Source organism: Phoca vitulina, unplaced genomic scaffold (assembly GCF_004348235.1).
Source record: "Phoca vitulina isolate PV1807 unplaced genomic scaffold, GSC_HSeal_1.0 scaffold81, whole genome shotgun sequence".
In the NCBI taxonomy this organism is placed as follows: Eukaryota; Metazoa; Chordata; class Mammalia; order Carnivora; family Phocidae; genus Phoca; species Phoca vitulina.
The window spans coordinates 2,977,735-2,998,216 of NW_022589784.1; the positions used below are offsets into that span (position 1 = coordinate 2,977,735).

The 20,482-nt window shown below is 51.0% G+C and overlaps 1 protein-coding gene across 4 annotated transcripts; it reads left to right on the forward strand.

Moving 5' to 3' along the window:
• Positions 1–11,199: 11,199 nt before the first annotated feature.
• On the forward strand, positions 11,200–20,426 carry CREB3L3 (cAMP responsive element binding protein 3 like 3). 4 transcript variants are annotated; one of them, XM_032394886.1, is made up of 11 exons: positions 11,200–11,319; positions 11,824–11,952; positions 12,342–12,618; positions 13,515–13,630; positions 14,813–14,950; positions 15,763–15,869; positions 17,781–17,849; positions 19,016–19,100; positions 19,274–19,370; positions 19,582–19,799; positions 19,842–19,937. In XM_032394886.1, the coding sequence occupies exons 1-11, from the start codon at positions 11,293–11,295 to the stop codon at positions 19,935–19,937; spliced, it is 1,359 nt and encodes a 452-aa protein (XP_032250777.1). In that variant the 5' UTR covers positions 11,200–11,292. The 4 variants fall into 4 exon arrangements, with proteins under 4 accessions (XP_032250777.1, XP_032250775.1, XP_032250776.1 ...); XM_032394884.1 differs by having other exon boundaries at positions 19,582–20,426; XM_032394885.1 differs by having other exon boundaries at positions 11,293–11,319; positions 12,339–12,618; positions 19,582–20,426.
• Positions 20,427–20,482: the final 56 nt, after the last annotated feature.

The window sequence follows — 20,482 nt, forward strand, 5'->3', positions numbered from 1 at the left end:
TTTTACAGATGGGGAGACAGAGTTTCAGAGGGAAGAAGTCTCCACAGTGATGTGGATTCACAGCCAAGTTTATTGCTGAGCTGGGGGTAAGGCTGAGGTCACTCGGCACCTGGTCCAGAAAGCCACTGTGCACAACAAAATGGGAGAATCAGTTATGAACTGATGAGAGACGATGAGGCGGATGTCCCAAGTTTGCCGAGCGCCGGCACATCTATCTTGGGATCCACAGTGCACACTGAATTGTGGGGTTCATTCCACAGATGTGTTTGGAGCCACTTTGCTGCTCAGGGGCCATCAGTGGCCAAAATAGACAAGAGCCTGTTCCCTGGGGTGAACGGGTAACATAGACAGATAAACAGAGCCCCTCCCCACCTCCAGGTGCTCTGCTAGAGGGACCGAGGTGCGGGCTGCCTCCGCTGGGGTGCTCAGGATGGCTTCCTACGGAGGTGACAATTGGGCTGAGACCACCAGCTTTGAGAAGGTGTTGTGGTTCATAAGTTGGAACCCAAGCCCCCAGGACCTCAGAGTGTAACTGTATTTGGAGACAGGGTCTTTACAGAAGGGTCAAGTTAAAATGAGGTCATTGGAGCGGGCCCTGATCCATATGACAGGTGTCCTTATAAAAAGGGGAAATATGAACGGAGACACAGGGAGAAGATGGGGTCTACACGGCAAGGGGAGGCCTCAGAAGGAAGCAGCCCTGCTGACACCTGGATCTTGGACTTCCAGCCTCCAGGACTGGGAGACAATAAATTCTGTTGTTTAAGCCACCCTGCCTATGGATTCCTTTCAGCAGCCTGGCAAACCAATTCAGAAGGTGAAGGATGAAGGGTCAGGACAAATTCAGGATCTGGGGACGTGGAAATGCCTCTGCACCCCTACACTGGGCTCCTTTCCAGAATGCCCTGGGGTGGAGCCAGAGAAGACACCCCCTCGGCCCCCCACGCCACGGGAAGGAAGCTGGGATGACCACATCCTCAGCCAATGGAGGCCTCCTTCCCTGTGAGAGCATCGCTGTGACCCTTGGACCGGCCGGCCATAAAGCAATCACCAAGATTTGATGGCGGCTAGACGTAGAGGGAGGGGTGGGGATGGGACAGTGGGGTGTGGGCCGGGAGAGGAGTGGGGGGCCGGCTCTGCTCGCTGCCCTACGCTCAAGGCCTTCATGGGGCATAGCCCCAGGGGCCGCCCATCCTCCTGAAGCTGGGAACCACCTTCCTGTGACTGGCTAAGAGCGAGCCCCAGACACCAGGCTTGGAGAACAGTGTCCCTGACACACCGGGCCTCCCAGTTCCGTCCATACACATGTCCCACCCAGACCCCCACAGAAACTTCTAGAGTCATCAACAACTGACCGTCACAGGCCTGACCATCAGCCTTCTCACCCGGGAACAGGCCCTCAGCATCCCTGCCCTCACCCGTCCCTTGCTCACTGCACTTCAGCCCATGCCCTCCCTGCTGTTCCTCCTATTTTTCTACGCACGGTCTCTTCATCTTACTTATTTACCGGCTTTGTGCAAATGATTTTATTTAGCCACTGTCTCCCCCCATTGGAACATGAACTCCACCAGGGAGCGGAGTGGGGGATGATTTGTCTGGTATGCTCCCCGCTGTGTCCCCGACACCTAGCACATAGCAGGTGTTCCCATAAATAGTGACCACAGGCATAAATTAATACATGGGTGAATTCTCAGCCATAATGTCCTTCATCCTTTAGGGAAAACAGAGGGAGCTCACTCCCTGCCAAGCGCTCCTCCCTTGGGGGTACTTGGAGACCCTGGTTCAAATCACGGGTCTTCACCCACCCCCAAGAGCTCAGAACTTCCTGGACACACGGAAGCACGTGGTGTAGGAGGAGGGAGGATGGGCAGCCCAGAGGATGAGGTGCTAATCACTGGACATTGACCAAGAGGTGGATCAGAGTCCCTCTGCCCCCACCCCCCTGCCACACCCATATCACGAGGGCTTTACTCACTGCCCGGCCTGGCGGTACACCAAGGGAGGGTTCCGGAGGTGGAGGAGGAGGAGGAGGAAGTGGGGTGGGGAGAGGAGGCAGGCAGGGAGTTGGCCAAGGAGCTGCTGCTTCTTCTTCCCCAAACTGACCTTAAAGGGAAGTGTAGAGAGCACCTTCCAGTAAGAAGTCAAATTAGTGGGGAGGTGACATGGTGGCCAGGGGTAAGCCCTCGCCTGGAGCAGGGAAACCAGGCGTTGTCCTAACCCTGGCTGACTCACGGAGTGGCACGGTGAGTCATAACCCCTTAGCGTCTCCGTCCTCGTGGGCGAAGTGGGGACTGTTGTCATGACCAGAACTGTGCTGAGGCCAAAGGGCTAAGGCAGCCGGAAAGCGCCAGGCAGGCGTCCACCGAGTCTCTCAGGTTTGGAGCACCGGGGATTTCTTACAGGTGGACGTACTGGTCGTAATGGAAACCAGCGAAAAGACAGCGGATTTAGGGACCCGGGTCTGTGGAGGTTCCTTCTCAGCACCTCACATGCTTTAATTTATCGACTCCTGTCAACAGTTCGGGGAGGCATGGCCTTTGCCCCCCTTTTGCAGATAAGGAAACTGAGGCAGGGAGAGGCAGAATCAGGGGCCTGCCGTCACACAGCTGCACGTGGCGAGCAGGATGCGCACCCAACGTCTGGTGGAAATAGCACGTGTCATTTGAAAATTTCTAGCAGCTACATTGAAACAGCACACAGTAAAATTACTTAATAATACAGTTGGTTAATCAAAACAATTGGATTAATAAACCCAAACAATTATCATTTCAACTTGTAATCAATACCAAAACCATATTTTTTTAAGATTTTATTTATTTATTTGTTAGAGAGAGAGAGCACAAGCAGGGGGAGTGGCAGGCAGAGGGAGAAGCAGACTCCCCGCTGAGCAGGGAGCCCGATGCAGGACTCGATCTCAGGACCCTGGGATCATGACTTGAGCCGAAGGCAGACGCTTTAGGTACTGAGCCCACCCAGGTGTCCCAATACCAAAACTATTAATATTTCACTTTTCAAAATACTAACACTTGCCTATCCCTAGTGTCTTTCACATTTAAAACACATCTCAATATGGCCCTTAAATTCTCATCAGAAATCCTTGATCTGTATTTATAGAGTTCGTAAAATTTACAGTTACAAAGGTAGATTCATGTAGCCAAGCTGTTCCGTAGGTACCAAAAGTTGTCCATTAAGTGAATTGAGTATTGGTCTTTAAATGCAAATTAACCAAAATGAAATAACATTTCCAATCCAGTTGGTCAGTCACATCGTATACCAGATAGTAAATATTTTCAGCTCTTCAGGCCGCAGGGTCTCTGCTGCAACTACTCACCCCTGCCAATGTGGCCGGAAAGCCGCCATAAACAATCAGTAAACCAAAGGGCATGGCTGTGTGCCAATAAAGCTTATTTACAAAACAAGCAGAAGGCCAGAATTGGCTCACAGGCTGTAGTTTGTCAACCGTGCACTAAACTCTGTGGTTATGTTGATACATCTTCGGTTGTTCCTTCCACAAGCACTGGGGTCGGGTAGCTCCCGTGTGCCAGGCACTGGGGTCCCACATAGGTCTTGTCGTAATTTTGCAGATAATCTTAGCTGGAGACTTTCTAGCTCTCCACACCACATCCCTTTCTCTCTGTGACTAGTTAAGCACTTGGACCAATGTTGATGCAGGGAAGGATCAAAAGGCATTTTTTGTTAATGAAACAATTAATGACTATTCATCTCCCGTAGGATGCTTCCCTCTGCCTAGCACAGGCACTCAATAAATGTTTGCTGAGTGAATGCATGCCCTGGTAAATAAATAAAATATATGGTGTCTCAGAGGATGGTTAAGTTGCTATGAAGAAATGTAAAGCAGGATGGGGGATGGGGATTGAGGGGGGAGTTGCAATTTTAAAGGAGGTGATCAGGGAGGGCTTCACGGAGGAGGTGGATTTGAGAAGAAATCTGAAGGTGAAAAGAACCAGCCACAGGGAGATCTAGGAAAGGGAATTCCAGAAAGAGAGGACAGCAAGTGCAAAGGCCCTCAGGCAGGACTGTGCCTGGTGTAGGTGAGGCCGGTGTGGAGTGAGGGAGGGGGAGAGCAGTGGAAGACAATGCTAAGGTGGTAAGGGAGAGGGCACAGCCCCTGTAAGGACTTTCATGCCATAATAAGGAAAGCAGACTGTGGTGGGAGTGAGGGCCAAGCCAGGAAGAGGGAGAGATGGAGGAGAGTGCTGATGGGGCTGGATCAGGATGCGGGAACGCAGCAGGCAGGGAGTGAACGTGTTTTGAAAGTAGAGTTGTCAAGACTCACGGGTGGATTATAATAAACACGAGCAAATCCCATTGAAAGATAAAAATAAGTACGAGAGTGGGATGTAATGAAAGGAGGTAAATGGCAGATATTCAGGAAACAGAGCAGAAGGGCACGAAGTCAGAACAGTGGTAATGACTAGGAAGGAGCTTCTGGGGTGCGGGGGCAGTTCTGTGTCTTACTCTGGGAGGTGTTATACGGATCGGTATATACATGTAACAATTCACCAAGTTGTACACTTATATTTGAGAGGGCTTGTATTATATATGAGCTTATATGTAGTATATATAATATACATTATATATACAGACACATATAATATATAACATATATCATATGATACTATATTTATATCACACATATATTTTAAACAATTAGGCTCTGGGTGCAAACTCATGCTAATAGCATGCCACGAGATTAAATAATTTAAATAATTTCAGTGATTCAATAATGGGACCTTGACAGTCAAAAAATAGGGAGAAAGAAACCAAAGATACGTGGGTAGGAAGGAACCCTTTTGGCAGAATCAGAACTGGCCACTCCTGAGTACTCCTCATGGCCTGAGTAGTGTCAAGGGAGATGAAAAGACCTGCCTTCAAGGGGCTCCTTCTAGTTGTGAAAAGACAAGGCAGACAGATGAGACCGATCAACAGACACCTAAGGAGAGTATGTTAATGCTAATTGCCATGATCCATATTCAAGTGTGCAGTTTGAGTGGGAAAGAACTCTGTGGACAGAATTAATTAGGGAAAGTGAATAGTTAGCTTCCCGTCCCCACCCTCCATCCTGGAAAGGTCAGAAAATCAACTGAAAATTTTAAGCTGAAAAGGGAATCCACTGACTCACATTGCTGCCATGCATCTGAAGCCAAGGATTGAATTTCAGGTATGGCTGGATCCAGGACATCAGACCATGTTGTCAGGGATCGATTGCTCTCTGTCTGCTCTGCTGTGTTCTGGGCGGGCTTCATTCTCCAATTGTGGGGTAATGATGGCCAGCAGCCCCAAACCTACATTCCTTGCAGCCTGGCATCCCCAACATGCCCAGCATACCCTTTCTACAGATGTGGAAAGAGGAGATGCAGAGTGAAGGGACTTCCCCAGGGTCTCACACAACATTTGTGAGGAGTGAAGGTAGAGTTCACACACTGGTCCATCTGGTTCTAAACCCTGAGTTCTTCACTACTGAGTCATACTGCCTCCCATGGACCTGTCCTCAGGCTGTAGAGGAAGTGGGTAGCATTTTCTCAATTTCAAGAACTCTCTCATCCGAGTTTTTCCCAGTCTTTTCTGACTTCTAACTGCCACGTGTCTGAGCTAGAATCTGGTACAGTATGTAATCTCCAGTCAGTAAAGATCCAGGAAGCAGTTCCTCCATGCCCTAAAATTAGATGCTGGGGTTTTCTAGACATAAAATTTGTATGTGAGATTGAATATCATAATTTCATGGTGTTTCACAAAGAAGCCAGTGGCTTTTGGACGTCTTACCACTTGAGTACATCTGAAACACACACAGAGAAGAAGGATTTGACCTAAGCAAAAAGTTAAGAGCTAATATAGATCTGAAGTACAATTCCTTCAGGCTCCTTGAGAATGTAAATGTTCCCAAGAAAAATAATATATTCACCTAACATCTGTCATCACATTTTAACTAGATCTAGTTATATCTAAGTAACATCTGAGAGGGGTGATTTTTGCCCTGGGAGAAAAGCTAATAATTAATCTTTGAGTTATAATGCCTTCCAGTTCCACAAGAAAATGTAGATGCTCCCATGAAACGGAATATATGTGCTTGCTATCAGTTATTCACCTTTAATTAGAACTAGTTATACCTAACTAACATCTTTTACCCTGGGCAAAAACCTAAGAGTTAATCTGGACTTGAGCTAAAGGAGTTCCTCTGAACCCCATTAGAAAATGTAGCTGTTCCCAAAAAAAGGAATAAATGAGCCTGATATCAGTCATTCACACTTTAGTTAGAATTAGCTCAAAGAGCTTTGAGTGCATTTTCCCTCTGTACTGCTGGAAACCACCTGAGGTAACTTTAGGGATGGAAAGGAAGAGGGATCAGTGAGAAAGACATCGGTCTAGGGGAACTGCTTCCTGGCAGGGCTCAGCTGGCAATCATTGATACTTTTGTGTTCACACCAGAATAAAGCAATCATGGTGAAAGGGAGGCATCTCCTTATTTAAGGAATGCTACAAGGGAGGCATCTAGTCCTGGTGGGAATGCTGGGCTTTGGGGACACAGGTGAAGTGATTTACTGTTATAGGAAAGGCAACTCTTAAATGCTAACTCGAACCCAAGGTGAGCTTATATTAGGAAACTTGAAAAACTGTGAAGAACTCATGTTCCTTGCTTCATTTGTAATGTTTTCTCTTTCCTTCTTTCTTTCTTTCTTTCTTTCTTTCTTTCTTTCTTTCTTTCTTTCTTTCTTTCTTTCTTTCTTTCTTTCTTTCTTTCTTTCTTTCTTTCTTTCTCTTTCTTTCTTTCTTTCTTTCTTTCTTTCTTTCTTTCTTTCTTTCTTTCTTTCTCTTTCTTTCTTTCTTTCTTTCTTTTTCTTTTTTTTGTTTAAATGAAATTGTATTTCTTTGGAAGATGTGCAACAGGCACATGGCTTCAAATTCCAAGAGAGCAGATGATGATGCAGTAGAAAGCGTCCTCCTGTGGGAGCCCCCAGACCTGAAAGCTACCCCCATCCCCATCGTGTCTCACTCCAGACGTAGTTTATAAACGTACATTCATTTCCCCTTTTTTCACTCACATGTGGTATCCTGTGTTCTGCACTGTCCTTTTTCACTTTCCTGGTGCACTTTTAATGGGGAAGATATTGTCTTGAAGGGGGTGAAAACTAGAGCTTACGGGGTGAAATAGATCTTCCTCTTCTTATGCAGAAAGCACAGATACACATAGAGCACATGAGCAGATATATAATCTATGTATGGTGTTACAATTTCAGTGGGGGGAAGAGCGCAAAACACAAAACGGTGAGAAACACTGATGGAATCATATACACTCAATATTGCCCCATGTCTGGGGCGCCTGGGTGGCTCAGATGGTTAAGTGTCTGACTCTTAACTTCAGCTCAGGTCTTGATCTCAGGGTAGTGAGTTCAAGCCCCATGTGGGGCTCCCTGCTGGGTGTAGAGCCTACTTAAAAAAATATATATATATATTACCCCATATGGTATATACAAACAATTGTCATTCATTTTCAAAGCCATATAACATTCCATTATGGGAATACACCAGACTCTATTAACCAATCTTCTACTGATGCCTATTTTGTTGTTTCTAATGTTTTGCTAAGTGTTTCCTGTCATTGTTCATTTTATATTTTGTATACTTTTTACTGAAGTAGAATTAGTTTACGGTAATAACGCACAGGTCTTAGGTGTGTTCAATTTGACGAGTTTTGACAATTCTATACACTCATGTAACCACCACTAAAAATAAGTTCTAGGGGTGCCTGGGTGGTTCAGTGGGTTAAGTGTATGCCTTCGGCTCAGGTCATGATCCCAGGGTCCTGGGATCGAGCCCTGCATTGGGCCCCCTGCTCAGCAGGGGAGTCTGCTTCTCCCTCTGCCCCTGCTCCTCCCCACTCTCTCTCTCTCACTCACTCTCTCAGATAAATAAATAAAACATCTTTAAAAAAATAAAAAATAAAAATAAGATCTAGAATATTTTCCCCACCCTAAAAAGTCTCTTCACGCCTCTGTCCACTCAGCTCCCCACTCTACCCTAGGCAACCAGCCTCTATCCCCAAAGATTACTTTGTCTATTCTCCGGATTTCATATAAATGGAATCATACAGTGTGGTACCATCATATGGTAAATGCATACGATGCATTTTTATAATGCAACTTTATAAGAGACTACCCAATTTCCCAAACAGGGTAGAACATTTTGATTCCCACCAACAACGGAAGAGTTCTGGTGGCTCCTTATTTTCCACCAGTATCTGATATCCATCTGTTTCATTTGTTTTACTTTAGTTGTTCTAGTGGGTATCGTTAACATTTTCACCTGTCGGTAATGGTTCAGAACCAACCAAGTAAAAATGAAAAACAAAACCCACGCCGACACAATTATGTTTGGGAAATGCTACAAACTCTGTCCACTCTAAAAACACAGCAGCGCATCGTAAGGGCTCTGGTCCATGCCGCAGAGCTTCTTCTTCTTCTTCTTTTTTTTTTTTTTTAAAGATTTTATTTATTTATTTGACAGAGAGACACACAGCAAGAGAGGGAACACAAGCAGGGGGAGTGGGGGAGGGAGAAGCAGGCTTCCTGTGGAGCAGGGAGCCAGACACAGGGCTCGATCCCAGGACCCTGGGATCATGACCTGAGCTGAAGGCAGACGCTTAACCGACTGAGCCACCCAGGTGCCCCCGCAGAGCTGCTTCTTAATGCGGCGTTCCTTAATCTTGCTTGGCTGGAGCATCTCTCGTGCTGTGTTTCACACTTACACATGTTGGTGGAAGCTACTGTGGAAGTGTTACTTTGGAATGGAGACGGTCCATTCCAAAGTGTTGCCTAGACATATGCATTCCTGTTCCATAAACGAGATAATATGCTGTCAAGGGCATCAAAAAGTCCTCCTGTCCCTCACTGCTTATCCTTATCAGACTTGTTCAGATATCTCTTCATTGGGGCATATAAATGCCTTCTAAAGTCCATGATTATATATAAAAAATTTTAAATACAAAGATCTTGGGGAAGGGCACTAGGGGGTCTAAATCTACAGGAAGGGGTGAGCGAGCGAATGCAGACTCTTCCCTCTGGCAGGTTTGGGTACGAGGAGGAGGGAGAGCTCTATCTGAAGGGCACCAGGGCTCCTGGGGGTCAGCAATGAGGGGGGAGGCAGAGGCAGGGAGAAACCAGAAGTCAAACCTCACCTACTTCCCACACCTGCCTTGCCTGCCCTGGAAAAGAGCCTCTACAGCAAAGGCTGAATAAATATTACGGCTGGGATCACGGAAGCCAAGCCAAGCCAAACAAAGCCCTTAAAAATCTAACACAGGGTGGTTACAGAGGAAGCAAGGAAGATTGGGGGGAGGCTGAGGGTGAGAGAGGACAGTGACTCCCCTCGGCTGGATCACTCTCTGGGGAAGGGGCGCCCCCGGGCGCTGGGGGCCTGAGCAGCATCCCCGGCCCCACCCCCTCCCTGCCGGGAGCCCCCCCAGTCCAACAGTCACAGACAGCTCCCAGACGTTGTCCAGGGTACCCTGGGGCGCAGCCGCTATCTTGTGTGTCCCCATCAGATGCAAGTACCGCACCAGACTTGGCACGTCGTGGGCTTTCACTAAATGTCTGTTACGTGAATGGTGACGGTCCATTGAGAAAAACACACCGGGATGGGAATTTCTTGAGCGCAAGGAGGGTGTTTTCTGTACATGTGCAGTTTCCACTCCATGTGCAGCCTGGAGCCCAACATCGTGCCCGACACACGGAAGGCTGGGTTCGGTTCTCCTCCACTCACTAAGCTCCCAACAGCTTCCTGCTGTATTTAGTATAAACCAAACTCCTTGCCTGCCCCCCCGCCCCGCCGCCAACACCCTGAACGACTTGCCCCGTCCCCTGCCTGCCCTTCCTTCTCCCTCTCTCCACCCCCTCTCTCTGCTCCAGCCACAGGGGCCTCCTCGCTGTTCCTCCAACACACCAGACCAAGTCCTGATCACAGGACATTTGCATGTGCTGTTTCTTCAGCCTGAAACCCGCTTCCCCCAGGACTGTACTTAAATGTCACATTCTTAAGGGGTACCTGGCTGGCTCAGTGGGTAGAGCATATAGCTCTTAATCTTGTGGTTGTGAGCTCAAGCCCCACATTGGGTATAAAGCTTACTTAAAAAAAAAAAAAAAAGGTCACCTTCTTCAAGGAGGCTTTTCCAGCCTTTGGTTGCCTTTCCCTGTGGTTATATGCAGTTTCTTGGTAGCATTTACTCTTTTATCACTTTCCTGATTTATTTATGTATTTATGGTCTAGCTTGTTCAGTGCTTTATCCCTACAACAGTGGTGGGCTCGATGAGTAAGGGCTGATTGAGCACCTCTGCTATGTGCAGGCCCTTCCTAGATACTGGGGACCCAGCAGAGAACAAGGGAAACTCCATTCTAGCCTGTAAGGCCCTGGGGGTGGGAAGGAGAGAAATGAGGAAGACACAAAAACAGGTAAAGACAAAAGACAATGTCAAACAGTGAGGGGTTCCTGAAAACAGTGATATCACAAAGAGCTATGGGGCTGGGCTCCGGGGAAGAGGGTGGTCACCCATAGCCTCTTAGCCATCTGGGCTGAATATACAAAGACAGTGACAGAGTCAGAGGTGGGAGGGAGGGCATTTCCCGGCAGGCAGAACAGCAAGTGCAAAGGCCCTGGGGTTGGGACCAAGTTTGGCTCAATCAGTATTCAAGGAATAAATGAACAATAGAAGATTCTAGAAGGAACTGATTGCCGCTTAGGTTTGGCTGGGGAGGGCTTGGAGGGTGGGTAGGAGGTTGCCAGGTCCTGAGGGAAGGGAGCTTCTGGCAGAGGGAATGGCTCCACCAAAGGCCTGGGCTGTTCCTCTTGGTTTTGTTCTGTCCTGGGAGTGGACAGGACCCAGCCAGGGGCCCTGGGCTCTCCTGGAGACCCACAACCTGGGACTCAGAGGAGAAACAGTCCCTGAAAGTGGGGGAGAGGTCATGGCAGAGCTGAGGCACCCCAGACTTTGGCCTTTGCCCACTGCGGCTAGAAAAGCACAAAACATCAAGATAACGGTCTTCCCTCCCTTCCCCCAGCCTGCCCTGGTGTCACTGGCCCTTAACCCTGTCCATCTTGCCTGTCCCCCAATCAGCACCCAGGGATGGGCTGGGAGCTCCCTATACTATTTCAGCATCTTTTGGGGGTGGTTACAGAGCTGGAGCGAGGAGCGGAGCAGAGCCTGGGAGTCCTGGTGGTGGGGTGAGGCTCCAGCTCAGAGCAGACTCGGAAAGCGGTGGGAGGCAGAGCTGGCTGGCCTCATGAATGGGGATTTAGCAGCTGGAAAGGTGAGCCCTGTCCGGGTCCATGGGGGAGGGAGGGAGGGTCGAGGCCAGGAAACCCTCCCCAAGCTCCCAGAGTTGGAAGGAGCCTCACACACACACCCCATTGTACAGATGGGAACACTGAGGCCCAGAGAGAACACGGAATGGCCAAACTCGTGCCTCCATCCTGGGGCTGCTCTTGTCTTTCCTCCAGGAGGGGGGCACTTGGGCAGGATGGGAGGGTAAGAGGGGGCTGGTTTCATCAGTCTCATACGAGTTGACAAGGCTGCTCACCCCCATGCATGCACCTGTCTAGCACTTTTAAAGGAATTGGCTCACATGCCCTGGGAGGGCCTGTGTCAGCTCCACAGCCCATCTGGAGATGGAAGCTCCAGGGGCAGGGTGGGCCGGCCTGGCGGCTGAGCGGTGGTTGAGTTTGAGCCTCATGGACCTTGGGGTGGCGTGCAGATGGGCGGTGGGAGGAGAGGGGGCTGTGTGATCCTCATGCCTGTCCCCTCCTTGCCCCAGATGGCTTCCTCCACCGGTCCCATGGACCCCATTGGCAGCCTGGAGCTCCTGGATCTCCTGTTTGATCAGCAGGACGGCATCCTGAGACATGTGGAGCTGGGTGAGGACTGGGACCACATCGAGGACCAGGTGAGGCCAGACCAGGCCACAGAGCCAGAGCCCCACTCCATGGGCTCACAGAGCTCAATTTTAGCAAAGCACAGCATTGTGTCGAACCTCTCAGCTACCCTAAGGGGTAGGTGACATTAGCTTCTTCTTAGAGGTGAGGAAACCGAGGCCCAGAGAGGAGCAGTAACTTGTCCAGGGTCACACAGCACTTTGGGGTTGGGTTCAAGCTCAAACTCGGGGCTTGTGCCTTGGGGGGTGTACCCACGCTGCACGATTGTGTTCAGGCTCCAAGAACCCTGGGAGGAAGGGGAATTAGCCCCTTCTGTCTTGCAGAGAGGACAAGTGAGGCCCAGAGAGGATCAGTGGCTTGCTCAGAGTCACACAGCGATCCTCCCTCTCTGTCCCAGCAGGTCCTGCCAGGCCCAGACTCTGATGAGTTCCTAAACTCCATCCTGGCTTCTGGAGACTCGGTGCCCAGCTCCCCGATCTGGTCCCCTGCTGCCAGTGACAGTGGCATCTCTGAAGACCTGCCCTCTGACCTCCCGGACACCCCTCCACGCAGTGGGGTGGCCGCCACCCCCACCGGCTGCCATACCATGGAGTCCTACCATCCGGGACTCCCCTGCCTTGCCAGTCCCCCGGGACCAGTGGCCCAAGTGCTGGAGACCTCTGTGGCCATAGACCTGGGTGGGTTCTGCATCTTCGTTCACCACCCTCTCCTCGTTCCAGGCACTGTGCCCACACACCGGCCCTTTGAAATAGGTGCTGTCATGGGCCCATTCCCCAGATGGTGAAATGGAGTCCCCGTGAGGTTTAGGAATGAGTCAGAGCCACTGAACTGGGCTGTAACCCTGGCAGGCTGGCTCCCGCCCCAGATACCACGCTGCCAGCCTCATCTTTGAACCTCCCATGCCTGGATCATAGAGATGCTCGATGAAAGTGTGTGAGGTCATGGGACCCTAGGCCTCGGGATACTCCTCCTGGATCTGGGGGAAACTAGCCTTATGCACAAGACACCCCCCAGCAGGGCGTCCTTTTCCCCTTGAGCCTTGCAACGACGTGGGAGCTCTTATTAGATTCATTGGAGAGTTGACAAAAGTGAGACTCAGAGAGGTTTAATCACTTAACCAAGGTCACACAGCTCTGCCCAGTCAGGATAGGAACCAAGAGCTATGTAACCCTGAAGTCTGTGTTCTGGAGAGCAGCCTGCCTATAGGTGCCAGGTGGGAGGGAACCTGAGGTGAATTAGACCTGGTCCCTGCCCCCAGCGGGAGATAAGGCCGCTCTGGCTGGAGATCTAGTCTATGATCCTGGGCTATAACTGCCGCTCCTGCTGGCTTGGCAGTGGGTCCCTCAGCAGTGTCCTGATGAATCGGGTTCCCAATTTCCCTCAGCAAGAAGATGGAGGCACCAGCTGGGGCTGTCGCCTTCAACCCAGGCCTTGGGGCCCCAAGCTGTGCCCCAAATCCCTAGCACATTGTGGTCAATCCTGGGAGCCTTTCTGGAGGCGGCAGGTAGAAGCTGGGAGCTCAGGGGTCCCCACCTGACTTTTCCCTGTCTTTGTCCCCATCTGCCCTCGTCAGAAATGTGGAGCCCGGGCCTGTGTTCCGAGGAGCAGGTTGAGTTGATGGACCAGCCTCCATCCTGCAACCTCACGGTGAAAGATCTTCTTCTCTCCGGCAGCGGGGCCGCCGACCTGGTGAGCAGTCCCGACCCCACCCCTCAGAGCATTGGGGTCGGAGGGCTTCATGGGGCCCCAGTACCTCCATTTCAGAGATCGGAAGGCTGAGTCACACACAGGGTAGGGCACTTTCCAGTAGTAATAATAATTAAAAAAAAAAAAAAACGCTAAAACCAAGCATTCTTCTAAATGCTTTCAATGTGTCATCTTTTAACTCACAGTAATGCAAAAGATTGGGGCTCTTGTTACATTAATTTTACCCTTGAGGAAATGGGCACAGAGAGGGTCAGCAATTTGCCATAAGTCACACAGTGGCTGCTGGCTCGATCCCTGGGCTGGCCTATTGGGTCACTGCCCATTGACCCAGGGCCATCTGTATTTCCAAGGGCTTTGAGTACCCATAAACCAGACCTGACGACCCAATTAGTGCCCCCATTTCACAGATGAGGAACCAGTTGGGCTGATTAATGGCTTAGAATTCTGCGTAGTGGGGATTGATCCACAGGATTGACAGACTGTCCCAATCTGCACCTTTATTCTGGGGTCTGTCATTCCACAGGGTGACATTTTTAAGACTTTGACACTCGGGTGACATTTCTAATGTTTATCTTTCATAATTTAAATTTAATTAAACACTTTTTTTTTAAAACAAGCAAATGCATCCATACAGCCCGAGTTCCAAAGGCACACACAGGCATGGGGGGGGATCTTCTCCCTCACCCTATGTTGCCAGATACCTCCCTTCCCACACAGGTGCCAAGGACTCCTCCCAAAGGGATTCCTTCTTCATTTTTTAAGTTTGACATACTAAGTAGTGTCCCACCCTTAACATGTTTTTGGCCCTTTATTTTTTAACTTGAGAGTTTATCGTGGTGATTGCTTTATATCATGATACAGGGGAGCCCCGTCCTTTTTCACCACTGTGTAATACTCCCCACCCCGCATACCCAGGTGATGCCTTTTTAAATCTATCCCCTATTTGTTGGATATCCCCACTGTGTCCAGCCCTTTTGTCCCCGCGTGAGGTTCCGTAGGATCAGTTCCCGGCTCAGAGGGCTGGTGCTGACTCTCCTGAGCCCCAGCGCCCATGCGGACCTGACAGCAGACGAATCGATAGTTTCTCAAATCTGGTGCCTCTTCCATTTCCTGGAGGGGGTCGGTTTCCCTGCCCCCAGCGCCATGTCCTGATTTTTCCCACAGCAACAGCATCACGTGGCAGCCCCCCACCTGCTGCGCCCCGGGGCTGACCACTGCCAGGAGCTGGTGCTGACAGAGGATGAGAAGAAGCTTCTGGCCAAAGAAGGCCTCACTCTGCCCACCCAGCTGCCCCTCACCAAGGTGAGCCGGGGCTCCGGGCCCCGCCCCCTTTCCTGCAGCTACCTGCCCAGGAATCTCACCTTGGGGGCCTCCTGCGCTAGAATGTCATGACGCGTCTGTCGCTGGAGCCAGGAAATGCATCCTAAAGGCCAACTCGGTGGGCAGGGCTTGACATCCGGGAACCAAGGGTGGGCTTCCAGGCGGCGGTGGTTCGGGCGTTGGGAGCCTTCCTCGTGCCTTTCACGCTTTATCATAGCCCCTTGCAGGCCAGAGCTCACAAAAGGGGTGACCCGCAGGCCAGGTACCCCTGCAGACAGGCTTCGACTGGGCTGTGCTGCATTTTGTGAATGTTTGAATTGGGTGCTAACATTTCTCTGGCCGGGAGTTTTCACGCAAGAATTCCGTGACTGTGGCCCCCATACTCCCACACCGCCATATGCAACCAGCTCGCCGCAGCTGCCCCCCGACCCCCAAGCCTATTTCATTCAACTCAAGACCTGGGTTTGCCATTCCCACTGGAAAGACATTCCTTCGTCTCGGTACCAGCCGGCTCCGGGAAAGGCGCTGTTCCCAGGCGTGGCCAGAAGGTGGCGCCATCGCACCAATGCGCAAAGTCTGGTAGCCAGTTCCTAGCTGGGATGGGGTCTGGGAAGATCATCAGGACCCAGGCCCCCCCCCCCCCCCGCCCCGCCCCAGAGACTGCAAGAATTTAGAGGAAGTCACTTGGAGTCTTCCCCCAGGTCCCTGGGTCTGGGGGGGGGGGCTCCCATGGGAAGAGAGCATGGGTCCAGACAATGGAGTGGACTCTCCTCCCCCTGTCACTCACTGTGCAGTACGAGGAGCGAGTGCTGAAAAAAATCCGGCGGAAAATCCGGAACAAACAGTCGGCCCAAGAAAGCCGGAAAAAGAAGAAGGAATATATTGATGGCCTGGAAACTCGGTAAGGCTGGGGGCCTGGGATGCCAAACTTGGGGTGGGGGAGGGGAACAGAGGCCCAGGGAGAGGGGTGCAATGTGACTAGGGTCACAGTTTGGGGGGGCCTGACAAAATGAGAGGTTTTTTTTTTTCAACTCTGGGGGAGAGGTCATTTTTCATGTGAACTGCAAGGATGGAAAGATGCCTAGAGATGGCAGAGGGCTCAGTCTCGAGGTCCCTTTATCCCCTGGAATATGTGGCACCAAGAAAGGAGAATGTATGACCCATCTTGTTCTGGCTCTCTGCCTGAAGATGGGGTGCTTACTCCCCCAGTCTGAGCATCCCTGGTCCTCAGCTATCAAGGCTTCCTTGAGTGTGTGTGTTGGGAAGGACAGAGGGGACATCATTCCTGGCAGAAATTCCTCAACTGAAAAACTGTGACCCCAGTTTCATCCAATCACCTCTCTCTTACCTCATGTAAGGGGACAGGCTCCTCTTTCTTCTTTAACAGAAACGTAACAAGTGAGCACGCTCACTTCCTAACCTGGGACTGACTTGATGGAGTGTTATGGGTTTATTTGGGTGTTCTGTCTTCCCAAGTCAGTTTTGGGATGTCATACATTTCTGGGAAGTTGTCCGTTACAAATGTATCACCACAAAATGGTTCAGAGTTGTTCTTATTATTTTGCTAAGCTCTATGTTGTTGGCAGTCATACCCATTTTAATAAATTCATGCTGTTCATTTGTGCCTTCTTTTTCTCCTTCATCTTCTTGATTCATCTTGTCAGAGACTTATTTATTTACTTATTCTTGCCAGAGAATGGCTTTCTGGCTTTTCCTCCCACCCACCTGTATTTTTGTATTCTAGTTCTTCCATTTCTGCTCTTATCTTTATTATTATTTTTAATTTATTTAAATTCAATTAATTAACATAGTGTATTATTAGTTTCGGAGGTAGAGTTCAGTGATTCATCAGTCTTATTGCTCTTAGCTTTAGTATGTTCTTCCTTGATGCTTTATTTTGGAGGGAGTTTGTTCTGTTGTCCTTTTGCTAACTTTCAACACGTGTGCATTCGCTTGTTGAGCTGTATAAAGGCTGGTAAAGGTCTGTCCCTCCCGGCCCTGCGTTAGCTGCCCCTCACGCATTGTGATTTGCACCAGTGACATTCATTGGGTTCTTGGGTCTTCCTTAATCTACATCATGGGTTCTTTTCTATCCCATGAGTTATTTAAAAGAAGGGCCTTTCAGTGTGTGTGTGGGGGGGGGGGGGCTTATTCCTTTCCCTGGATGCAATGTGAAGACCAACATATTCACATGCTGGGATTTGTGTATTTCAATTCCACATCTGAGTGGTCTGGGCTAAGACCACAATCACAGAGGGATGCAGATGGGAAAGGTGGGGCCCCAGCCTGGATCTGGGATCCCTAGATGGATGGATCGCCATTGTCATGTTCCTCAGATGCAATCTACAAAGCCCCTAATCAACCTTATTTCACGTCATTCTCCCAAACACTCTGTGAACTAGGTAATTGTTGCCCCATTTTACAGGTGAGGGGACTGAGCTCAGAGAGTAGCGTGGCTTGAGCTCACGGGGAGGGTGAGGATTGTAACTTGGTTCTCCTTAGACTCCCAGTCATCCTACTCCTTGGTCTTCTGGAAGCATCACTGCCCAAGTTGGGCATTCCATTCCCAGTCCTGGGGGCACAGACTAGAGTGAAGCCCCCACATCAATGCAGATGTGGGATCTAGGAGCCAGGCAGACCTGGGTTCAAATCATGGCCCTGTCCACAAACTTGCCCGGTGAATTTGGATGAGTGACGTCCCATCTCTAACCTCAGGTTCCCTGCCTGTCAAGTGGGGCCTGACAGGGAGAGGTCAGCTGGGCCAGTTGGTGGCAGGCATATTCTGAATGTCACTGTGACATTGTCCCTGCAGGATGTCAGCTTGCACTGCCCAGAACCAGGAGCTTCAGAGGAAGGTCTTGCATCTCGAGAAGCAGAACCTGTGAGTCTTGGTCTAGCTGTGGCAGAGGACAGGGGTAGCTGGCCCCCAGAGTCCCTTGCAGGAGAGGTGGACAATGTGGGGGACAGCCTCTGTGATGGCAAAGCAGAGCAGGGGGTAAGGGCTCCACCTAGAAAGGGGGCAGGCTGCATAAAGGAGGGCACTTGGACTTGGGGACAGGTATTTCCGGTGGAGGGAATGACACATGAATAGCCAGAGGCTAGAAACACAGCATCCTGGAGGACTGCGTGTGTTCCATCTAAGAGGTGCATCTACTCAACATATATTTAGCACCTCGTCTGTGCCAGGCATTGTTCTGGGCACTGGAACCACAACAGTAAACAAACAGACAGTCTCCCGACTTAGAGAACTCATGGTCTAGTGGGAGACATACTCAAGACAAATGAAAATATATGATTGTTTTCAAATAGTGATTGTCACTGAGGGTAAAAGCGAAGCAGGATAAAGGCACTGGAGAGCAAGTGGGGGCTATTCTGGGCAGGGAGGTCAGATAGGGTGACTTTTGAGATAGGACCTGATGGATGAGAAAGAACCAGCTACAAGAAGACCTGGGGGAATAGTGTCCTTGGTACAGAGGGAACCAGCATGTGCAAAAGTCCTGGGGCGGGACCAGGTCTGGCATGTAGCAGAAACAGCACGTGAGCAGAGTGGCTGGAGCAGAGTGGGTGAGGGGGAGAGAGGGAGGAGGGGAGGGCAGGGAGGGGATGGGGCAGGTCGTGCAGAGCCTTGGAGGCCATGGGGAGGACTTGGGCTTTCACCCCAGGGGGGTGGGAGCCCTGGGAGGATGGAGAGAAGCCCACTTATATTTGAAAAGTGCCATCTGGCTACTGCTTGGAGCATTAACCCTAGGGTGGCAGGAGGGGCCTTAGGGGGGCCAGAGTAGAGGCTGGGGCTGGCATTTTGGTGATAGATGATGGTGGCCTGGATCAGGGAGATGGGGTGGCAGAGAAGTGAGTGGGTGCAAGGGGGTGGGATGTTCAGGGAGATTTACTGAAGCAAAGAGAGAGAGTCTGGGACTCTAAAGACCACTGGGGCCATGAGGGATGAATGGGGTTTCAACATCAGCCAGTCTGGGAGATCCCAGGAATGGATGGGAGTCAGATCACAGCCCCATGGGGCTGAGCCAAGACCCTCCCATTCCCACTAAGATCCCTCTTGGAGCAGCTGAAGAAACTCCAGGCCATTGTGGTCCAGTCCACCAGCAAGTCGGCCCAGACGGGCACTTGCATAGCGGTAAGTCCTGGTCCCCAGGATAAAGGGGGTCCTCAGCCTTGGCAAAGGGGGTCTGTGTGGGGAGCTGAGCACAGCCTGAGCCCCAATTCAAGCACGATCCCATCTTCTGGGCCTCGGTTTCTTTGCTCACAGGGTGGGGGGAGGGATGGGGTGACCTCCCCCATCTCTGCCAGGTCCTGCTGCTCTCCTTTGCCCTCATCGTCCTGCCCTCCATTAGCCCTTTCGTCACCAACAAAGCCGAGAACGCCGGAGACTACGCACCTGTTCGAGGTAGGTGGGCTAGGGATGCTCTGTCCTCAAAACCCCCCCGGGCTGCATCATGGGCACAATCCCCTTGTTTCCCCAAGTCTCTATACTGGGCCTCTGGGGGACATGGAGGGGATCCCCTTGCCTGCTCACTACTCCTTGAGGCTGGGGCTAGGGAAAGGAGGGACACCAGTCCCCCACCCCATCCCTCATGATCCTCCAAACCCTTGTTCAGTTTTCTCCAGAACTTTGCACAACGACGCTGCATCCCGCGTGGCCCCCGACGCCACACCAGGCTCCGAGGGCCCAGGACCACGGTCCAAGGATGGCACATCCCAGGAAGGGTCTCCAGGCAGCCCCACGGTGGACTGGGAATCTCGGGGCATGTCGGCTCTGGACAACTTGACGAAGGGGCTGGACAACTCGACTCTGATCCCAGACAACTCCACACTGGTCCCGGACAACTCGACGCTCGTCCCGGACAACTCAACGGAGAAGCTGAACGGGGCCACCCTGCTGGGCTGGACTGGGACCGAGCCAGCGCTCAGCTCTGGGTGGGTGGGATTGGAGGCAGCAGGGGAAGAGCTGTGAGCACCATCCCAATGTGCCCCCAGGCCCCTGGGCTTAGGGGCCCTTCTGTGGACAGCGACAATGGGCATGGGGGTGAGAGATGAGACCTGGCATAAGAGCCAGGATGGAGACGCACAAACCCATGGACCCAGATACACACAGAACACGCTCACAGGGCAACCACAGGGCCACGAAGCCTGAGAAATACACAGATCCAGGCAAAGGAACAGGCAGACACATACAGAGTGATCCACAGACCCAGACAGACAGAGAGACAGACAGACACACACACACACACACCCCATGCCTCAACAGCTCCCCTGCCCCCAGACTCCTCCCTGCCTCCTGCACAGAGGGAAGAGAAACCGGCTGAGTCTGTGGGAACCCTGGCCCACAGCCACCCCTCTTTTCTAAGATCACAGAGATCCTTAATAAAGTATTTTTTTTTTCTTAATAAAGTATTTTGACAGAACACGGCTGGCACAAAGTGGCATTAGGGTGGGAGCTGAAGCAGAGTCTCGGGCTCCTCAACTCCTGGAAGGAGGGGCTGGGCCAGCCTGGGATGG

What these genes read in the sequence shown, in the direction of transcription:
- CREB3L3 (XM_032394885.1), top strand. Translation starts at nt 11,293, where the DNA reads ATGAATGGGGATTTAGCAGCTGGAAAG. An exon ending in GCAGCGGGGCCGCCGACCTG is followed by an intron (nt 13,631 to 14,812) that starts GTGAGCAGTCCC and finishes TTTTTCCCACAG; the next exon opens with CAACAGCATCACGTGGCAGC. An exon ending in AGACGGGCACTTGCATAGCG is followed by an intron (nt 19,101 to 19,273) that starts GTAAGTCCTGGT and finishes CATCTCTGCCAG; the next exon opens with GTCCTGCTGCTCTCCTTTGC.